General features: G+C 45.5%; 2 protein-coding genes across 4 annotated transcripts in view; one reads left to right on the plus strand and one right to left on the minus strand.

Annotated features, from left to right (window-relative positions):
- The window catches only part of LOC124048965 (tyrosine-protein kinase ABL1-like), a 74,261-nt gene extending 55,053 nt beyond the window's left edge, over positions 1 to 19,208 (plus strand). For all 3 annotated transcript variants that reach the window (XM_046370194.1, XM_046370195.1, XM_046370196.1), the window contains 9 exons: positions 1,379 to 1,674; positions 4,051 to 4,323; positions 9,798 to 9,882; positions 10,051 to 10,228; positions 10,584 to 10,768; positions 10,914 to 11,066; positions 15,507 to 15,596; positions 15,879 to 16,004; positions 16,147 to 19,208. In XM_046370194.1, coding sequence (XP_046226150.1) covers positions 1,379 to 1,674; positions 4,051 to 4,323; positions 9,798 to 9,882; positions 10,051 to 10,228; positions 10,584 to 10,768; positions 10,914 to 11,066; positions 15,507 to 15,596; positions 15,879 to 16,004; positions 16,147 to 17,771 — 3,011 coding nt within the window. In that variant the 3' untranslated portion in view covers positions 17,772 to 19,208. The remainder of the gene's footprint in view (positions 1 to 1,378; positions 1,675 to 4,050; positions 4,324 to 9,797; positions 9,883 to 10,050; positions 10,229 to 10,583; positions 10,769 to 10,913; positions 11,067 to 15,506; positions 15,597 to 15,878; positions 16,005 to 16,146) is intronic.
- Positions 19,209 to 19,306: 98 nt separating this feature from the next.
- LOC124048966 (ras-related protein Rab-14) overlaps positions 19,307 to 22,399 on the minus strand; it is a 53,206-nt gene continuing 50,113 nt past the window's right edge. Inside the window, exon 8 of the mRNA XM_046370197.1 lies at positions 19,307 to 22,197. Coding sequence (XP_046226153.1) covers positions 22,020 to 22,197 — 178 coding nt within the window. The 3' untranslated portion in view covers positions 19,307 to 22,019. The remainder of the gene's footprint in view (positions 22,198 to 22,399) is intronic.

Genomic DNA, 22,399 nt, shown 5'->3' on the forward strand with positions numbered 1-22,399 from the left:
TTCCGGCAGAGAACCGTCTCTGTGAGGGTACATTAGTTTCCCGTCAGAGAACCATCTCTGTGAGGGTACATTAGTTTCCCGTCAGAGAACCGTCTCTGTGCTCTGAAACGTTTAACAGTAAAACCGTCCATCATAGCCCAGAGAGCATCAACAGGCTGTGTGAAAATACTCCCTCTGGTCTTATTGTTGTCAGGGACCTGCCTTCGTCATGGGGTCAATGTGCAAAACGGCCCTGATCAGCGGTAGATAAGCAGGACTGTGTGTGTGAACTGCTTGTGTTTTTATCTTCATTTAAAAGTTCTGACTGCGCTGAGATGGGTACAGTGTCCTCTCGGGGGATGGGGAGGGTTTAGACTGTCTGGAAATCCACATATTTGTGTCCCGTTCCCTATCTCTCCTTGATTGTCAGCTTGGTCGAACATATACAGGCTAAGACAACGTAATGATTCCATGTGTCAGCGTTAAAAACATAAAACAAATCATTGGACGAGCGCTGTTGCTACCTGCTACTGCTATTGCTAACTAGCATAGCTGGTCCCATTGTCGCAAAGAGCTCTTTCCACTGGAGCGGCTGGAACACAATGCAGCAGGCAGGAGAGGGAGAGGTGCAAAAATTCATATTTAAATACCAGGAAATAAAAAGGCAAAATACGTTATGTAATAAGGCAATCTAAATAGTTGTGTCACTAAGGCTATATAAGGGTAGATTTTATACAGAAGTCTATAAAAAAAAGTATTGAATTTAGGGCTTCAATTAGGGCTTCTTACTAAACAAGTTGGGTTGGCATCGTATCTTCATATATCCAAATTGTAAAGTACAGTTTTCATGTTAATATTTAAAAATACATATATTATTAACTAATACAATTTTGCATTAAACTCTCTTGTGAATTGTAGTTTATGCTGAGCCGCTATGCTGAGTCCAAAACCAGGATCAGACAGTGACATCAACCCTGCTAACCCCATAACCAATGGGGAAAAAAACCAATGTCACAATCTGAGTAAACATTACATTAGATACAGTGGATTAACCACTCTGGCTCAGTCTCAGAATACTGAGTATGTGGCACGTTCATGTTGGTCTATGATGCAACTGGAAATAAACGTTAGCACAAGCTCCGCGCAAGCATTGCCTCAATTGTGTAGAATGTAGAACCTTTAGGATAGTAACTATACTAGTCATTTATAGCAACCAATCAACCATTCTATAGTAAGTCTCTTTTACATGTGACGTTTCTCCTTTAACCAGTAGAAATCTACTTGGAGTGGTGTCTATATAAACCGCCTGCCGTACTCCTTAAAGGTCTCGCATGTAGTGTAGAATCCCCCTGTAGTTTCCCCTGATTTCACCCTAATGGCATGTCCACCCGTGCTGCAGGAGAGAAGCTGCGAGTCCTGGGTTATAACCATAATGGGGAGTGGTGCGAGGCACAGACCAACCACGGCCAGGGCTGGGTGCCCAGTAACTACATCACCCCGGTCAACAGCCTGGAGAAGCACAGCTGGTACCATGGGCCTGTGTCGCGCAACGCTGCTGAGTACCTACTCAGCTCGGGTATCAACGGCAGCTTCCTGGTCAGGGAGAGCGAGAGCAGCCCCGGGCAGAGGTCTATCTCACTGCGCTACGAGGGTCGTGTCTACCATTACAGGATCAACACGGCCTCTGACGGGAAGGTGAGGATATACAGTATACACACACCTCCTACCTCTACTCTATCACATCACATCTTCATATGTAAAGGTGCCCAGACAGAGACCAATGGTGTAAGTACTTAAGTAAAAATACTTGAAAGTACTACTTAATTTGTTTTTTTGGGGGGTATCTTTACTTTACTATTTTAGATTTCTGGCTACTTTTATTTCACTACATTTATGTACTTTATGAAAACATTATACTTTTTACTCCATACATTTTCCCTGACACCCAAATGTACTCGTTACATTTTGAATGCTTAGCCTGACAGGAAAATGATCTAATTCACACAATTGTCAAGAGAACACCCCTGGTCATCCCTACTGCCTCTCGTCTGGCGAACTCACTAAGCACATGCTTCGTTTGTAAATGATGTCTGAGTGTTGGAGCATGCCTCTGGCTAGCCGTAAATAAAAATAAGAAAATTGTGCCATATGGTTTGCTTAACATAAGGAATTTGAAATTATTTATACTTTTACTTTTGATACTTAAGTATATTTTAGCAATTACATTTACTTTTGATACTTACGTATATTTAAAACCAAATGCTTTAAGATTTTTACTCAAGTAGGGTTGTACTGGGCAACATTTACTTAAGTCATTTTCTGTTAAGATACTTTTACTCAAGTATGACAATTGGGTACTTTTCCCACCACTGCTAGAGTCCTATGTCCCCAAGTCCTAAACATCCATGGGTTTTACCTCTCTCTCTGGTTAAGCGATTATTGGAGGCAGCTGTAAGTGGCATGACTGTCTCACTGAGCTCCTCTGGTTATACAGCCCATTAAGCTGTGGCCAAGGCAGACAGTGGGCTTTAGTGGAGGTCTCCACAGAGCAGCTTACTGTACCTCCTCTGGGAAAGGCTCATTTAGAGAGGACACGGCAGGTCTGGAACTGGTTAAGATTAGAGGCCTATATTTCAACTCTCTAAAATGGCCTCTCCTCTCCTTCATGACCACTGACCTCAATAGAAAGATGCTGAGGACCAAATCCAGGTGAAAATACAGTGAGTGGAAAAATCAGTACCTAATAGTTCATTATCAACTATTATATTTTCAGCTCAACCAGCATCATCATTCATTGCAGAAGCCTGTCCGTTTGAAGGAAAGGAGGCTGTATGTGACTGTTAGGACACACTGTTATTGTGCTATACCAACCGTTATTAGTGGTCAGGAGGAATGGAGACTGGGAAAGAAGTCGTACGAGTATTAGGATAGTCAGTCTGCCAGCTGTCTTCTCCCCTCTCTTAACCCAGCTGTCTGTCAGGCCAGCTGAGGTAAACCACCTCCACCGCAGGACAGCTGCCATCCTTTCTATGTCATACGGATCCCAGCATTCCTCACTGCACAGAGGTGAGCGAGTGGAACGGCATGCACGAGAGGAATGCTCCAAACGACCTCTCTGTTCCACACCAGACCAGCACGCGCACACAAACACACACACGTAGACAAAATGACACACACACACTGGTCTCGTGCGTGTGTGTGTTAAAGTATCAATCTCCTACCCTCCCTATCCCCTGCAGTTCCGCTATCTCCCACTGTGCTCACAATCAGCCGGCTGGAATGCAGACTTTCCCAATATGTGTACCTCTCCTGTCTGTGGAACACTCCTCATATCACCCCCACACAACACAGTGATTGACAGTATTCTGATCAGCCCAGATTCTTGTGTTAATGAAATTGAGCTCCCGCTTGGATGGTTTTTACTGAGACAGGCCCTGATAAGTGGTCAAGTTGGAGCTTTAAGGTGAATGTGAGGTAGTTGAACAACGGAACAGGCCTCATTATTGTTCCAGACCTTCGGATGCGGCTCTTTTCAGGTTCTTTCACGACCTACCTACTCAGTTAGTAGTAACTTACATTATCTCCATTTACATTATGTCATAAACTCTGGAAATCCATCCAGATATGAAGAGTGCGGAATGTTTCCACAGTGGAACACAGGATCTGGGACTGTGGTCTTATATAAGACATGGACAATGGAAAAGACTGTGTTCAGTCAGCCTTGACCAGTATCTTTCGCCAGAGATCATCTGCTGCTGGAAAGTGCTTTTCTTGCTCTCCGTGCTTTCTGAGTGTGCTGCTTTTCCACATATTATCATATCCAGCCAGTTCAGGTGATTCATACTACCGAATCATTTATCTATCCTCTTTGGTGTTCATCTATTAGACACTTTAATGTAAAGTTACCTATTTAACCTCTATGTAACTCGAGCTGGATTTAAACCCACATCTCCGGTGTTGTTCCAACCAACCTCTCACTCCCAAGGTCATTGAATCTCCTTTCTGTTATGGGCTTAACAGTCATAGAGTCTCAACTGGAAATGGTCTCTTCCCTCTTCTCTCTTTCCCCAGCTATATGTGTCGTCTGAGAGTCGATTCAACACCCTGGCAGAGCTGGTTCACCACCACTCCACGGTGGCCGATGGCCTCATCACCACACTGCACTACCCGGCGCCCAAACGCAACAAGCCCACCATCTATGGCGTGTCACCCAACTATGACAAGTGGGAGATGGAGCGCACCGACATCACCATGAAGCACAAGCTGGGCGGGGGCCAGTACGGAGAGGTCTACGAGGGGATCTGGAAGAAGTACAGCCTCACCGTGGCCGTCAAGACCCTCAAGGTACACGTCTTAGGGGGTTTGTTGGGAGTCTAGGGAGTGGGATTAAACTATCAGAATGAGTTGATGACAGTGTTTTTATTTTATTTGTCACATACACCGGATAGGTGCAGTGAAATTTGTTTTCTTACAAGGTCAGCCATAATAGTAGTATGGCGCTCATGGATCAAATTAGGGTTAAGTGCCTTGCTCAAGGGCACATCAACAGATTTTTCACCTTGTCGGCTCAGGTATTCGAACCAGCTACCTTTCGGTTCCTGGCCCAACGCTCTAACCTCTAGGCTACCTGCCACCCTAATGTAGTGCTGTAGTCAATATTGTCTGTAGTAGTTTGTTTTTGTTTATTTTTGTATTATTTTTTTTGTAGTAGTTAATAGTGCAGTTGTCAATATTGTCTTTTAGCTGCTTGTACTCTTAGTTAGGCAGTTGTAAAATAACAGTGGAGTTTCAGGATGGTGTGATGGGAACTGGGAACTGTGCTGAGTATACCACCACCTGGTGTAGAACAGAAGAAGGTTACCCAGTTTCGACATCTGCTGAGCAAACACACTTATTGTAACGCTTCTATAGGTAGAAACATGTGAAGCTAGCCATGCGTATAGTCTACAGTGCCATCAAAGTATTCACACCCCTGGACTTTTTCCACATTTTGTTACAGCCTGGATTTAAAATGGATTACATTTAGATTTTTGGTCACTGGCCTACTACACACAATACCACATAATGTCAAAGAGGAATTATGTGTTTTGAAATGATAAATTAATTGAAATGGCTTGAGTCAATAAATATTAAAACCCTTTCTTATGGCAAACCTAAATAAGTTCAGGAGTAAAAAGATTGCTGAACAAGTCACATAATAAGTTGCATGGACTTGTGTGCAATAATTGTGTTTAACATCGTTTTTTAATGACTACCTCATCACTGTACCCCACACATACAATTATCTGAAAGGCCCCTCAGTCAAGCAGTGAATGTCAATCACAGATTCAACTACAAAGACCAAGGAGGTTTTCCAATGCCTCGCAAAGAAGGGAACCTATTGATAGATGAGTAAAAATAACAAAATTAAAAAGCAAACACTGAATATCCCTTTGAGCCTGGTTACGTTATTAATTACACTTTGGATGGTGTATCAATACACCCTGTCACTATAAAGACACAGGCGTCCTTCCCAACTCAGTTACCGGAGAGGAAGGAAGCTGTTCAGGGATTTCGCCATGAGGCCAATGGTGATTTTAAAATCAAATCAAATGTATTTAAATAGCCCATCTTACATCAGCTGATATATTAAAGTGCTGTACAGAAACCCAGCCTAAAACCCCAAACAGCAAGCAATGTAGGTGTAGAAGCACGGTGGCTAGGAAAAACTCCCAAGAAAGGCCAAAACCTAGGAAGAAACCTAGAGAGGAACCAGGCTATGAGGGTGGCCAGTCCTCTTCTGGCTGTGCCGGGTGGAGATTATAACAGAAAATGGCCAAGATGTTCAAATGTTCATAAATGACCAGCATGGTCAAATAATAATAATCACAGTGGTTGTCGAGGGTGCAACAGATCAGTACCTCAGGACTATATGTCAGTTGGCTTTTCATAGCCGATCATTGAGAGTATCTCTACCGCTCCTGCTGTCTCTAGAGAGTTGAAAACAGCAGGTCTGGGACAGGTAGCACGTCCGGTGAACAGGTCAGGGTTCCATAGCCGCAGGCAGAACAGTTCAAACTGGAGCAGCAGCACGGCCAGGTGGACTGGGGACAGCAAGGAGTCATCATGCCAGGAAGTCCTGAGACATGGTCCTAGGGCTCAGGTCCTCCGAGAGAGACAGAAAGAGAGAATTAGAGAGAGCGTACTTAAGTTCACACAGGACACCGGATAAAACAGGAGAAATACTCCATATATAACAGACTGAACCTAGCCCCCCGACACATAAACTACTGCAGCATAAATACTGGAGGCTGAGACAGGAGGGGTCAGGAGACACTGTGGCCCCATCCGATGATACCCCTGTACAGGGCCAAACAGGCAGGATATAACCCCACCCACTTTGCCAAAGCACAGCCCCCACACCACTAGAGGGATATCTTCAATCACCAACTTACCATCCTGAGACGAGGCCGAGTATATCCCACAAAGAGCTCCGCCACGGCACAACCCAAGGGGGGGTGCCAACCCAGACAGGAAGATCACATCGGTGACTCAACCCACTGAAGTGACGCACCCCTCCTAGGGACGGCATGGAAGAGCACCAGTAAGCCAGTGACTCAGCCCCTGTAATAGGGTTAGAGGCAGAGAATCCCAGTGGAGAGAGGGGAACTGGCCAGGCAGAGACAGCAAGTGTGGTTCGTTGCTCCAGAGCCTTTCCGTTCACCTTCACACTCCTGGGCCAGACTACACTCAATCACAGGACCTACTGAAGAGATGAGTTTTCAATAAAGACTTAAAGGTTGAGACCGAGTCTGCTTCTCTCACATGGGTAGACAGACCATTCCATAAAAATTTAACTCTATAGGAGAAATTCCTGCCTCCAGCTGTTTGCTTAGAAATTCTAGGGATGACAATTAGAAGGCATGCGTCTTGTGACCGTAGCGTACTTGTAGGTATGTACGGCAGGACCAAATCGGAAAGATAGGCAGGAGCAAGCCCATGTAATGCTTTGTAGCCCTTGCCTTAACAGGAAGCCAGTTTAGGGAGGCTAGCAATGGAGTAATATGATCAAATTTTGGGGTTCTAGTCAGGATTCTAGCAGCAGTATTTAGCACTAGCTGAAGTTTATTTAGTGCTTTATCCGGGTAGCCGGAAAGTAGAGCATAACAACAAGTAGAGTAACAAAAGCATGGATTAATTTTTCTGCATCATTTTTAGACAAAGTTTCAGATTTTTGCAATGTTACGTGTTATGAAAAAAAGCTGTCCTTGATAGTCTTGATATGTTCGTCAAAATAGAGATCAGGATTCAGAGTAACGCTAAGGTCCTTCAGAGTTTTATTTGAGACGACTGTACAACCATCAAGATTAATTGTCAGATTCAACAGAAGATCTCTTTGTTTCTTGGGACCTAGAACAAGCATCTCTGTTTTGTCCGAGTTTAAAAGTAGAAAGTTTGCAGCCATCCACTTCCTTATGTCTGAAAACACAGGCTTCTAGCGAAGGCAATTTTGGGGCTTCACCGTGTTTCATTAAAATGTACAGCTGTGTGTCATCCGCATAGCAGTGAAAGTTAACATTATGTTTTCGAATGACATCCCCAAGAGGTAAAATATATAGTGAAAACAATAGTGGTCCTAAAATGGAACCTTGACGAACACCGAAATTTACAGTTGATTTGTCAAGGACAAACCATTCACAGAGACAAACTGATATCTTTCCGACAGATAAGATCTAAACCAGGCCAGAACTTGTCCGTGTAGACCAATTTGGGTTTCAAATCGATGGTATCAAAAGCAGCACTAAGGTCTAGGAGCACGAGGACAGATGCAGAGCCTCGGTCTGACACCATTAAAATGTAATTTACCACCTTCACAAGTGTCTCAGTGCTATGATGGGGTCTAAAACCAGACTGAAGCATTTCGTATACAGTGTTTTTCTTCAAGAAGGTAGCTTTTTCAAAAACAATTGAGAGGAATGGGAGATTCCATATAGGCCGATAGTTTTTAATATTTTCTGGGTCAAGATTTGGCCTTTTCAGGTGAGGCTTTATTACTACCACTTTTAGTGAGTTTGGTACACATCCGGTGGATAGGGAGCCATTTATTATGTTCAACATCGGAGGGCCAAGCACAGGAAGCAGCTGTTTCAGTAGTTTAGTTGGAATAGGGTCCAGTATGCAGCTTGAAGGTTTAGAGGCCATGATTATTTTCATCATTGTGTCAAGTGATATAGTACTAAAACACTTGAGTGTCTCCTATGATCCTAGGTCCTGGCAGAGTTGTGCAGACTCAGGACAACTGAGCTTTGGAGGAATACACAGATTTAAAGAGGAGTCCGAAATTTGCTTTCTAATGATCATGATCTTTTCCTCAAAGAAGTTCATTAATTTATTACTGCTGAAGTGAAAGCCATCCTCTCTTGGGGAATGCTGCTTTTTAGTTAGCTTTGCGACAGTATCAAAAATACACTTCGGATTGTTCTTATTTTCCTCAATTAGGTTGGAAAAATAGGATGATCGAGCAGCAGTGAGGGCTCTTCGATACTGCACGGTACTGTCATTCCAAGCTCGTCGGAAGACTTACAGTTTGGTGTGGCGACATTTCCGTTCCAATTTTCTGGAAGCTTGCTTCAGAGTTCGGGTATTTTCTATGTACCAGGGAGCTAGTTTCTTATGACAAATGTTTTTAGGGGTGCAACTGCATCTAGGGTATTACGCAAGGTTAAATTGAGTTCCTCGGTTAGGTGGTTAACTGATTTTTGTCCTCTGACACCCTTGGGTAGGCAGAGGGAGTCTGGAAGGGCATCAAGGAGTCTTTGGGTTGTCTGAGAATTTATAGCACGACTTTTGATGATCCTTGGTTGGGGTCTGAGCAGATTATTTGTTGCGATTGCAAACATAAAATGGTAACAATAAACAATAAAATAAACAATAAACAATAAAATGGTGGTCCGATAGTCCAGGATTATGAGGAAAAACATTAAGATCCACAACATTTATTCCATGGGACAAAACTAGGTCCAGAGTATGACTGTGACAGTGACTAGGTCTAGAGACATGTTGGACAAAACCCACTGAGTTGATGATGGCTCCGAAAGCCTTTTGGAGTGGGTCTGTGGACATTTCCATGTGAATATTAAAGTCATCAAAAATTAGAATATTATCTGCTATGACTACAAGGTCCGATAGGAATTCAGGGAACTCAGTGAGGAACGCTGTACATATACAGCCCAGGAGGCCTGTAAACAGTAGCTATAAAATGACTAGAAGCTCAATAGACGAAAACATCTGGGGGTTTTTGTAAATTGAAATTTGCTTAAAACATTTCGAGTTTAATGGCTGTGATAGGAGAAAACTGAGGATGGATCAACAACATTGTCATTACTCCACAATAATAACCTAAATGACAGAGTGAAAAGGAAGCCTTTACAGAATAAAAATATTCTAAAACATGCATCCTGTTTGCATTAAAGTAATACTGCAAAAAATGTGGCACTGGCAATCTACACTGGAGTTGCTTACCAAGAACACAGTAAATGTTCCTGAGTGGCCGAGTTACAGTTTTGAATTAAATCTACTTGAAAATCTATGGCAAGATCTGAAAAGGGTTGTCTAGCAATCATCAACAAACAATTTGGCAGAGCTTGAATAACTGTTTTAAGAATAATGTGCAAATATTGTACAATCCATTTAGAATTCAGGCTGTAACACAACAACATGTGGAATATGTCAAGGGGTATGAATGCTTTCTGAAGGCAGTGTAGATGTAGCTAACTCTTTGAATATATTTTCACCTGATGTGTGTGGTTGACCCTCTGGCCCTGTTCTCACCCACTCAGGAGGACACCATGGAGGTGGAGGAGTTCCTAAAGGAGGCTGCTGTCATGAAGGAGATCAAACACCCCAACCTGGTGCAGCTACTGGGTGAGTTACTGGTTTATGTCTCAGGCTGCGTCTCAAACAGCACCCTATTCCCTTGATATTGCACTACTTTTAACTAGAGCCCTCAGTCTTAATTGTCTCTTTGTGAAATGCCACACTGTACTGCCATTGTCAGTGCTGTGACTAACTCTGCCTCTGTCTCTCTGCCAGGCGTGTGCACGCGGGAGCCCCCATTCTACATCATCACAGAGTTCATGACCCATGGCAACCTGCTGGACTACCTGAGGGAGTGTAACAGGGAGGAGGTGAACGCTGTGGTTCTGCTCTACATGGCCACGCAGATCTCCTCCGCCATGGAGTACCTAGAGAGGAAGAACTTCATCCACAGGTGAGACATGACACTAGCTTAACCTCAGTTTCTCTCTCTTTGCATTTCTTACCTTTCACTAACCTCCCCTGCCCCTCACTCTTGCCTATCACTTGTCCTCCCCTCCCCCAGACAGAAATATCACATGTTGCTGTGAGATTGACTTTGCCCCAGCATGTTTTATTATGGCCTAGAAGATGTGATTTATGTCCTCTTGTCGATTCCCCAATTTGCTTTTAATTGTCAAGCTTGTTGAGACTCAGCTTCATACTCAAGTGCCCACGTAACAGACAACACCTAAAGACATGAATATTAGAAGAGAATTGCCATCCTAAAAAAATACATAATGCTCATCTGTTTTTGCTCTGTGCTCCAGGGACCTGGCAGCCCGTAACTGTCTGGTGGGGGAGAACCACCTGGTGAAGGTGGCAGACTTCGGGCTGAGCAGGCTGATGACGGGGGACACATACACGGCCCACGCTGGGGCCAAGTTCCCCATCAAGTGGACGGCCCCGGAGAGCCTGGCCTACAACAAGTTCTCCATCAAATCTGACGTCTGGGGTGAGTTTGAAGATGACACAGTAACTCAATGACAAATGTATTTCTGATATTTAGAATTATTTATGTCATTGTGATTACAATGTCATAGTCTAGTTTTGGCATGCAAATAGACTAATCTCTGTACTTTGTTATCCCAAACTCCCAGCGTTCGGTGTGTTGCTGTGGGAGATCGCCACCTATGGGATGTCCCCGTACCCTGGCATAGACCTCTCCCAGGTGTATGAGCTCCTAGAGAAGGACTACCGCATGGACCGTCCGGAGGGCTGCCCAGAGAAGGTCTACCAGCTCATGAGGGCCTGTGAGTACACATACATCTGTCTATGTCTAAATGGCACAGCCTGGCTTCTCAAAATAGTTCTCTAACTACCTTCATCATGTTTTGTTTGTTTAATGTCTACTGGAATGAAGTCATTGAGTGCTTAATGACTAACTATACTGAACAAAAATATAAACGCAACATGTAAAGTGTTGGTCCCATGTTTCATGAGCTGAAATAAAAGATCTCAGAAATGTTCCATATGCACAAAAAGCTTATTTCTATCTTTTTTTCCCCACAAATTTGTTGACATCCCTGTCAATATAATATATCAATCAAATCAAATGTATTTGTCACATACACATGGTTAGCAGATGTTAATGCGAGTGTAGCGAAATGCTTGTGCTTCTAGTTCCGACAATGCAGTAATAACCAACGAGTAATCTAACCTAACAATTCCAAAACTACTACCTTATACACACAAGTGTAAAGGGATAAATAATATGTACATAAAGATATGTGAATGAGTGATGCTACAGAACGGCATAGGCAAGATGCAGTGGATGGTATCGAGTACAGTATATACATATGAGATGAGTAATGTAGGGTATGTAAACATTATATTAAGTAGCATTGTTTAAAGTGGCTAGTGATATAATTTACATCAATTTCCAACAATTCCCATTATTAAAGTGGCTGGAGTTGAGTCAGTGTGTTGGCAGCAGCCACTCAATGTTAGTGGTGGCTGTTTAACAGTCTGATGGCCTTGCGATAGAAGCTGTTTTTCAGTCTCTCGGTCCCTGCTTAGATGCACCTGTACTGACCTCGCCTTCTGGATGATAGCAGGGTGAACAGGCAGTGGCTCGGGTGGTTGTTGTCCTTGATGATCTTTATGGCCTTCCTGTGACATCGGGTGGTGTAGGTGTCCTGGAGGGTAGGTAGTTTGCCCCCGGTGATGCGTTGTGCAGACCTCACTACCCTCTGGAGAGACTTACGGTTGTGGGCAGAGCAGTTTCCGTACCAGGCGGTGATACAGCCCGACAGGATGCTCTCGATTGTGCATATGTAGAAGTTTGTGAGTGCTTTTGGTAACAAGCCGAATTTCTTCAGCCTCTTGAGGTTGAAGAGGCGCTGCTGCGCCTTCTTCACGACGCTGTCTGTGTGGGGGGACCAATTCAGTTTGTCCGTGATGTGTACGTCGTGGAACTTAAAACTTACTACCCTCTCCACTACTGTCCCATCAGGACGAGGGAACAGGAGAGGGCTCAGAACTCACCCTTGTGGGGCCACAGTGTTGAGGATCAGCGGGGTGGAGATGTTGTTACCTACCCTCACCACCTGGGGTGGCCCGTCAGGAAGTCCAGTACCCAGTTGCACAGGGAGGGGTCGAGACCCAGGGTCTCGAGCTTGATGACGAGTTTGGAGGGTACTATGGTGTTAAATGCTGAGCTGTAGTCGATGAACAGCATTCTCACATAGGTATTCCTCTTGTCCAGATGGGTTAGGGCAGTGTGGTTGAGATTGCGTCGTCTGTGGACCTATTTGGGTGGTAAGCAAATTGGAGTGGGTCTAGGGTGTCAGGTAGGGTGGAGGTGATATGGTCCTTGACTAGTCTCTCAAAGCACTTCATGATGACGGAAGTGAGTGCTACGGGGCGGTAGCCGTTCAGCTCAGTTACCTTAGCTTTCTTGGGAACAGGGACATTGGTGGCCCTCTTGAAGCATGTGGGAACAGCAGACTGGGATAAGGATTTTTCTGCAGGCCATCTGGGCCTGCAGCCTTGCGAGGGTTAACACGTTTAAATGTTTTACTCACGTCGGCTGCAGTGAAGGAGAGTCCGCAGGTTTTGTTTGCGGGCCGTGTCAGTGGCACTGTATTGTCCTCAAAGCGGGCAAAAAAAGTTATTTAGTCTGTCTGGGAGCAAGACATCCTGTTCCGTGACGGGGCTGGTTTTCTCTTTGTAATCCGTGATTGACTGTAGACCCTGCTACATACCTCTTGTGTCTGAGACGTTGAATTGTGACTCTACTTTGCCTCTATACTGACGCTTAGCTTGTTTGATTGCCTTGCGGAGGGAATAGCTACACTGTTTGTATTCGGTCATGTTTCCAGTCACCTTGCCCTGGTTAAAAGCAGTGGTTCGCGCTTTCAGTTTCACGTGTATGCTGCCATCAATCCACGGTTTCTGGTTTGGGAATGTTTTAATCATTGCTATGGGAATGACATCGTCAATGCACTTTCTATTGAACTCGCTCACCGAATCAGTCTATTCGTCAATGTTGTTGTTGGAAGCAATGAGGAACATATCCCAGTCCACGTGATCGAAGCAGTCTTGAAGCGTGGAATCAGATTGGTCGGACCAGCGTTGAACAAACCTGAGCGCGGGAGCTTCTTTCTTTAGTTTCTGTCTGTAGGCAGGGAGCAACAAAATGGAGTCGTGGTCAGCTTTTCCGAAAGGAGGGCGGGGGAGGGCCTTATATGCGTCGCGGAAGTTAGAATAGCAATGATCCAACCAGCCCTGGTTGTGCAATCGAAATGCTGATACATTTTAGGGAGTCTTGTTTTCAGATTAGCCTTGTTAAAATCCCCAGCTACAATGAATGCAGCCTCGGGATATGTGGTTTCCAGTTTGCAAAGAGTTCAATAAAGTTTGTTCAAGGCCATCGATGTGTCTGCTTGGGGAATATATACGGCTGTCATTATAATCGAAGAGAATTCCCTTGGTGGATAATGCAGTCAACATTTGATTGTGAGGAATTCTAAATTAGATGAACAGAAGGACTTGCGTTCCTGTATGTTGTTATGATCACACCACGTCTCGTTAATCATAAGGCATACGCCCCCGCCCCTCTTCTTACCAGAAAGATGTTTGTTTCTGTCGGCGCGATGCGTGAAGGAACCAGCTGGCTGCACTGACTCCGTTAGCGTCTCTCGAGTGAGTCGTGTTTCCGTGAAGCAAAGAACGTTACAGTCTCTGTCTCTCTGGAATGCTACCCGTGCTCGGATTTCATCAACCTTGTTGTCAAGAGACTGGACATTGGCGAGTAATATGCTGGGGAGTGGTGCGCGATGTGCCCGTCTCTGGAGCCTGACCAGAAGACAGCTTCGTTGCCTCTTTTACGACGCCGTTGTTTTGGGTCGCAGGCTGGGATCCATTCCGTTATCCTGGGTGGAAGGCAGAACACAGGATCCGCTTTGCGAAAGTCATATTCCTGGTCGTACTGATGGTGAGTTGACGTTGCTCTTATATTCAGTAGTTCTTCCCGACTGTATGTAATGAATCCTAAGATTACCTGGGATACCAATGTAAGAAATAACACGTAAAAAAAAAAAAATACTGCATAGTTTCCTAGGAACGCGAAGCGAGGCAGCCATCTCTGTCGGCACCGGAAGTACTATATATAATCCATCCACCTGACAGCTGTGGCATATCAAGAAGCTGATTAAACAGCATGATCATTACACAGGAGCCCCTTGTGCTGGGGATAATAAATGGCCACTCTAAAATGTGCCGTTTTGTCAAACAACACAATGGCCACCGATGTCTCAAGTTTTGAGGGTACGTGCAATTGGCATGCTGACTGCAGAAATGTCCACCAGAGCTGTTGCCAGAGAATGTTAATTTCTCTACCATAAGCCGCCTCCAACGTCAGTTTAGAGAATTTGGCAGTACGTCCAACCGGCCTCACTATTCACAGACCTTGTGTATGGCATCATGTGGGGGAGCGGTTTGCAGTGCAGTTATGGTTTGGGCAGGCATAAGCTACAGACAACGAACACAATTGCATTTTATCAATAGCAATTTGAGTGCACAGAGATACTGTGATGAGATCCTGATGCCCATTGTCGTGCCATTAATCTGCTGCCATCACCATGTTTCAGCATGATAATGCACAACCCCATGTCGCAAGGATCTGTACACAATTCCTGGAGGCTGTAATTGTCCCAGTTCTTCCATGGCCATACTCACCAGACATGTCACAAATTGAGCATGTGTGGGATGCTCTGGATTGATGTGTACGACAAAGTTCCAGTTCCCACCAATATCCAGCAACTTTGCACAGCCATTGAAGATGAGTGGGACAACATTCCACAGGCCCAAATGTACAGCCTGATCAACTCTATGCAAAGAAGATGTGTCGCGCTGTATGAGGCAAATGATGGTCACACCAGATACTGACTGGTTTTCTCATGCACACCCATACCTTTTTTTTAAGGTATCTGTATTCCCAGTCATGTGAAATGCATAGATTACGGCCTAAATTATTTATTTTAATTTACTTATTTCCTTCTATATCCCTGTAACTCAGTAAAATCTTTGAAATTGTTGCATGTTGTGTTTCTTTTTGTTCAATATAGTTGAAACATGTCTGCCAATATTGAAAAATCCCTGAATGTGAAATAACCAGACACATTCATATCATGCAGACAGTTTTGTGATTGGTACCAAATCTCGTTTCCTGTTCTCTCCCTATCTCCCAGGCTGGAAGTGGAACCCGACCGAGCGGCCCTCCTTTGCTGAGACCCACCAGGCCTTTGAGACCATGTTTCAGGAGTCCAGCATCTCTGACGGTGAGTGTCCTTATATTGTCACAATTACTCACGTTATAGCTGAATTTAAGACAACTGTAACTCTTCAATTTGAGGTATTATGAGGTATTATCTGTAGGTTGTGTGCTAGATCAAACCAGATTGAGAGAGAATAGCTTCTAAGCACTTCCAGACAATATTTGGGCCAGTAATCTTTCAGCTTAGAGGAGTTAATTTACAGGTGCTGTACTTCAGAGCTATAAGAGCAAGAAGTAGGTTAATACACAGTCTCTGATGCTGGTGTGTGTGTGTGTCATGTGACAGAGGTGGAGAAGGAGTTGGGCAAGAAAGGGAAGAAGGTGGTGCTGGGCCCCATGCAGCAGGCTCCACAACTGCCCACCAAGACCAGGACCCTCCGTAGGAACGTGGACCGAGATGGAGACAGCCCTGGTGAGACTCGCTTAACACACCCCTCTTCTCAATGCACCCTTAAGTGTTTTTAACCCATATTTAACAGATGTCAAAAGAGCTTTGGGACAATTTATTGAGTGTTCAAACAACTGATGATATGCATTTCTGTGTGTTCACCCAGACGCCTTGGAGCCGGAGGTGGCCGTGTCCCCCATGCTCCCCAGAAAAGAGCGTCCGTTCCTGGACAGCAACCTGAACGAGGACGACCGCCTGCTGCCCAAAGACAAGGACAAGTCCCGCAACAGCCTCTTCAACCTCATCAAGAAGAAGAAGAAGACGGCGCCTGCCCCGCCCAAACGCAGCAGCTCTTTCAGGGAGATGGACGGACACCCGGAGAGACGGGGGCTGGCGCCTGACCACCGAGACGACTTTAACAACGGCAACTTCAGTGATACACATACCAACGATCCCAACAAGGTTCTGAGTGCTAACAACAATGGGGCAGGGGGTATTACCAATGGGGCGCCCACCTACCCGGGCCCCTTGTTCCCCCCTCATCATGCCAGGAAGAAGTGTACGCCGGTGGTGCCCAGTATAAGTGGTAAGACTGCCACCACTCCACCCAGCGAGGAGGATATAGTATCTAACTCGAAACGTTTCCTGCGCTCCTCCTCGGCCTCCAGCATGTCCCCAGGCTCGGATCGCTCTGAGTGGAAGTCAGTCACGCTGCCCCGCGACCTGCACAAAGGCCATTTTGACTCGGGCACCTTCGGGGGGAAGCCCGCCCTGCCACGCAAGAGGGCCAACGAGAAGCCTGAGATCAGCATCCCTCGCATGGGCACCCTCACCCCCCCACCCCGCCTGCCCAAGAAGACAGAGGATCCATTAGATGAGGTGTTTAAGGACGCGGAGTCCAGCCCCCAGACGCCCAAGCTTAGTAGGAGGCTTCCAGGGCAGGGGGTAGACAGCTCCAAGACCAGCGCCCTGCAGGCCGAGCTGCTCAAGCCCAACGTGTTTCCCACTCTGGGGGCAGCTGGGGACGAGTGCAGGGCCCGCCGCCACAAACACAACCTGGACTCCTCCGGTCCCAGGGAGAAAGGCAAGTTCCAGAAGCCCAAACCTGCTCCCCCTCCACCCCCGCCCTCCAGTGCCAAGTCAGGCAAGATCTCCCGCAGCCCCACTCAGGAGCTCCCCTCTCCCACAGACACCAAAGCCAAGGCCTCAGACTCCCACAACCCATCCAGCCCCAGTGACCAAGCTCGCTCTCTCCTGGAGGGCCACAAGAAACTCAGCCTCAGCACCTCCTCTAAACCACAGCCGTCAAAGACCTCCTCTTCCTCAGTGTCTGGCTCCACCTCCAGCCCCCTGGGCTTCTCCTCCCTCACCTCCCCAGGAGACCAGACCTCTCCCACAGCCTTCATCCCCCTCATGAACACCCGCCGCTCCCTGAGGAAGACGCGTGCGCCCCCAGAGCGCCAGCCCAACTCTGCCATCACCAGGGAGATGGTCCTGGAGGGCACGGAGCTGCTGCGTGCCGCCATCGGCCGCAACTCTGAGCAGACTGGCAGCCACAGCGCCGTGCTGGAGGCAGGCAAGAACCTGTCCAAGTACTGCGTGAGCTACGTGGAGTCCATCCAGCAGATGAGGAACAAGTTTGCCTTCCGCGAGGCCATCAACAAACTGGAGAGTAGCCTGCGCGAGCTGCAGATCTGCCCTGCTGCCACTGGGGGCACCAGCGGAGCACAGCAGGACTTCAGCAAGCTGCTCTTGTCTGTCAAAGAGATCAGTGACATCGTTCAGAGGTAGCGGAGAGGCCACACTGACTGAAAGAAAAAGCAGAACTTTAATGAACCTCCCCCTTCTCTCTCACTGCATGTAATGTTCCATAGTCGTGTCTCCTACACTGTGGTCATGCTGAACTCACGTTGAGGTGGAGTGCAGGGCATGCTGCAGTGCCCCTGGACAGTTTGAGCATGATGCACACTTCGGAGAAATAGATGTTATGCAGCCTTACAGGATGTTGGAGAACACTTCAAACACTAGACTGTGGTTACCATGCTCAGAATCAAAGGAACCTTATTCAGATGTTTGAGTTTTTCCTCATGTGTTTTGTCTGAAAGCCTTAACCAGAGAGGCCTGGGCCCAATTCTGCATCACGTCACCTTTTCATCAATCATTTCCTATGTCTATCATGTCTTTTTTTATGACACAATAGACAAAAAGCATATCACATTCTTTCCTTTCCTGGCAGAGTTGCGAATATGCCACAAACTTAAAGCCTTAAATGGCTGAGGATGCCTTCCAGCTCTGTGGAGACAAACAGCCAAACGTCTGGTTTCCATCCAGAAATAATGGGGAGTGTCTGGAAGTGCACATTGTCTCTCCACCTCATTTACCGTTTTCCCCTCAGCTTGCGACATCACCCTTCATGGCAGATCTCTGGTGTGATATGAATGGTGAAGATGTGACTGTCAGTATTGAGTTTGAATGGATGCTAGTAGCAGTAATGCAGCACTGTGCCATAGAGGGAAGAAGCAAAGTGAGCAGGAAGACTACCTGGGAACATTTTGTTTATGTGCACAAGATCTGAATAGTGCCTTAAAAAACACTGGCTTTGGGAATTACATTGATAAACTAAAACAGCGCAACATGGCCTTATAAATACTTATGTGGATGAGGAAAATTGTAATGTTTCTCCTTCAGGCAGGCATATGACTGTACACTACTGGAGAGGGACCAGGGAACTCCAACTTGGATTTGAATGTTGTTTCCATCTTGTCCTCGACTGACCATTTTATTACATTCAACACACACCACTTACAAACCTCACAAAAGCCTTCTGTAGTTGGATGGACATCATGTTTTAATGTATGGAGGATGCATAACCAGATATACAGTGAGAAACTGACCATTTGTTGATTATAGGACAGTTATTTCTTATCAAACCAATTAAATGCCACTGTGTAGTCAGGGGGTGACTAAGATATTCTACTTGTCGTTTAAATAATGCATTTCTTTTCAGTATTAGTTTGTGCTGTTCCCCACACCCTTGCCCTGACTGACTGCAATGCCTGAGGACAAAATCAACCTGAAGCTGCCTTTACTTCATGGTACTGTTCATGTATTTTTTATTCCCCCCTCCATAAAAATCATGCCACTACTTTGATTTTTTTGTGTCCGAGCCACCTCACAATTTTAGACTTATTTTGCTTTCCTTTGTAAATACATATTTTCTCCCTGTAACTTTGTGCAATTTTGCTACTTGAAACCCATCAATTGAATCTGTTCTTACTCTACTTAAATGTTTACGTGCACAATGTGACAAGAATGACAAGCAGTACAACAGGTTATGTATAATGTATTTTCTGTCTAGAGCATTTTGTCAATGAAATCATATACACGCAAGAATGCATTTAAATGTTAACACAGCTCATTCAAAATGTATACATGTACGTTTTAGAACGTAGGAGGACCCATCTCTAGACATTCCCACGCCCCAAAATTAAGACAGCAATGCATCATGTTACCATTGGTATATTAAATGAGTTAGGGTGATGGCACCCTATCCCCTTAATAATCCCACCGACATTGGGGAGGGGACCACTATCAACGTAGAAGCAATTTTTCCATACTTTGGTCATAGTTTTATCCAATTTCATTAAACATTACATGGAGAGAAAAAACAGTGACATTCTCCACTCCACCTCCTACAAGCAAGAGTTGAGTTGAATCGACAAAGCACTAGTTTGAACACTTCCACTCAGACACCGAGGATGAAGAGTGAAGAAACAAAACGATGGAACCACCAAGTAGCACTATTGAGTAGAGGGAGTCTGTCCAAACATTTATTCATAGAAACTATGGGCTCAATTCAATCGAATCCGCATAGCGGTTGTTTTGGCGGTGTGGAGGTTTAACTGCATTAGAGCTGTCAAATCCACAAGCGGCTCCGGGCATTATACATAAAGCGGGCATTGCCATTGGCTACACAGATGCTTGTTTAGAAGTTCATACATTGGAATGTGAGAAGTAATCTACACCTTTGATTTGGCTGATTGAAATGAATCCTAATTTGAGTGATTATTTATAGCCAACACTCTCGTTCTGAACTTTGATGGGATGGGTGTGGCGTCATGACAATGATCAAGGGCACCTGCTCAGTGATTTGACAGCTCCAAAACATCAGCTATGCTTTTAGTCTGCCATCACTGGCTAACGTTACAGAATTCCCAAGCATGAAATAAACATGCCGAGATGTGTGAATCTTCAATCTCTGGGTTGACCAATCCTCCAAATAACATGGTCACCTACAGAAATTGAGCTTGAAAAAATTCCGAATAACTATTTCCATTTGGGGCCGTTTTGGTGGGACATGTTGCTTGGTGTTACTATACAAGCCTGTGAGGAGAGTGGGCTGGGGTGAGGGACCACAGGTGTAGGGTTAAGATGGAATAGGGTAAGCTGATCGCAGCAGGTAGCCTAGGGGTTAGAGCGTTGGGCCAGTAACCGAAAGGCTGCTAGTTCAAATCCCTGAGCGACTAGTTGAAAATAAATCTATCAATCTGTCTTTGAGCAAGGCACTCAACCCTAATTGCTCCAGGATCCCTGGCTGTGACACCACTCTGAGGGTGTCTCAGGGGTAGTGGGATATACAACAAAATAACATTTCCATTTCACACTTGTACATGTAAGAAACAGAACAAATATAAAACAGCCCCAATTTGACTTTTGTTTTTAAATCCTAGCTCTGGATTTAAGGGGCAACATCTACCTTTTTTCACCAGCACCCCTGTGTTACACCAGTTACCATGTTTTACACAAAAATATCACCATATTGTAAAACAGTTTGTTTATTTGACAGCAGTATGTAGCGCAGCAAAGAAAAGATTAAACAGTAATAATATTAACCATAACCATAAGGCAACAAACGACAAAGAAAATGCTGGTAAGGACAGACAGATTCTATTGATATGGTCTGGGGGGGAAGAGGAGGAAGTTGGTGCAATGAAACTGATGATCTGAAGGAATCTTTCCCCATAAAGGAAAACGTGTTGTGTTTTCTTAAGTGTCATTAACTTAGATAAAGAAATCCCTGCACACAGACACACTGTAGTGGCAGGAAAACACCCAGAGCCTTTCCTGTGACGTCATATAGGGAGAAAGACAAGTAGGTCGAGGCGTTTCAGGGGAATTCCAGGTCTCTTGGGCTTTAAAGTGTGTCTCTACTACACTAGTGTTGCCACTCTGAGGTGTACTGTAGAACACCATTAGAGGGATTCCATCTCTGACTAGTATCAGAGCTTTACCATAAGGACCAGGGGGGAAAGCTTTGGGTACAGACAGTGGATACCTGTTCTAGACCAGGTTCAACAACTGGACCACGCACACACAAACACACACACACACCCCGCTAATAGTGATCAGTAGCGGGCCACGTCATACATGACATTTCTTTCACTAACCATCTCCTCCCCCGGAAGAGACCAAGCCATCGAGGGAAATATTTTACTCATACACATTTCAGTTCAATTAAAAGTCCTAGATCATTAAACCATGCAGGAGTGATGCAGGGGGAGAGATGCGGAGAGAGTGTCTAGATAACTCAATGTCAGTGGAGGTTAGACTATACAGGCTTGGTTGGTTTCAGATGTGCTAGATGAGACTTGATTGATAATATAGTAGAAGCTATAAAAGGAAACATTAAAAAAAGTTTCTTTAGGTTTACCCATCTGTGTCAGTAAACCATGTATTTATACATGGAACTGGAATCCCATGGCAGATGAGCTGGACTGAATGATGCAGAGGAGGAAGAGAAAGACGTGAAGATGACGACTATGTGAAAAGGTGGAGGAGGATGATGCAGACAGGAAAAGAAGAGGAATGAGAATAACGAGGGAGGCAGAGGGACGTACACTACTACACAACCCAGCCAACCCATCCCTTGTTCCCTCCATCCGTGCCCCACCCTCATGCAGTCCCAGTGGAGTGGGGAGGGGATGATGGAGGATGAGGAAAGGGGGGTGGGTGGAGAAGGACACCGAGAGGCGTTGGTCATTAGCAGCCGCAGCCTTCCCTCTGGGGCTGTGGTTCGTTGGATAGTGGACCTCCCTGGGGGGCAGAGGGCTTGTGTTGGACACCAGACTCTGCAGCGTTCAGGTCCAGACTGCCGTCCTGGATGTTCTGGTAGATCTTCTTAGCCGCCTCCAGAAAGGCATCCTCCACGTTCTCACCCCTGGGGAGAGGACACCCAGTCAGTCCCACGGTTAGGAACACAGTCAGTCCCACGGTTAGGAACACAGTCAGTCCCACGGTTAGGAACACAGTCAGTCCCACGGGTAGGAACACAGTCAGTCCCACGGGTAGGAACACAGTCAGTCACGGGTAGGAACACAGTCAGTCACGGGTAGGAACACAGTCAGTCCCACGGGTAGGAA

This window comes from Oncorhynchus gorbuscha, linkage group LG11 (genome assembly GCF_021184085.1).
Source record: "Oncorhynchus gorbuscha isolate QuinsamMale2020 ecotype Even-year linkage group LG11, OgorEven_v1.0, whole genome shotgun sequence".
Taxonomy (NCBI): domain Eukaryota; kingdom Metazoa; phylum Chordata; class Actinopteri; order Salmoniformes; family Salmonidae; genus Oncorhynchus; species Oncorhynchus gorbuscha.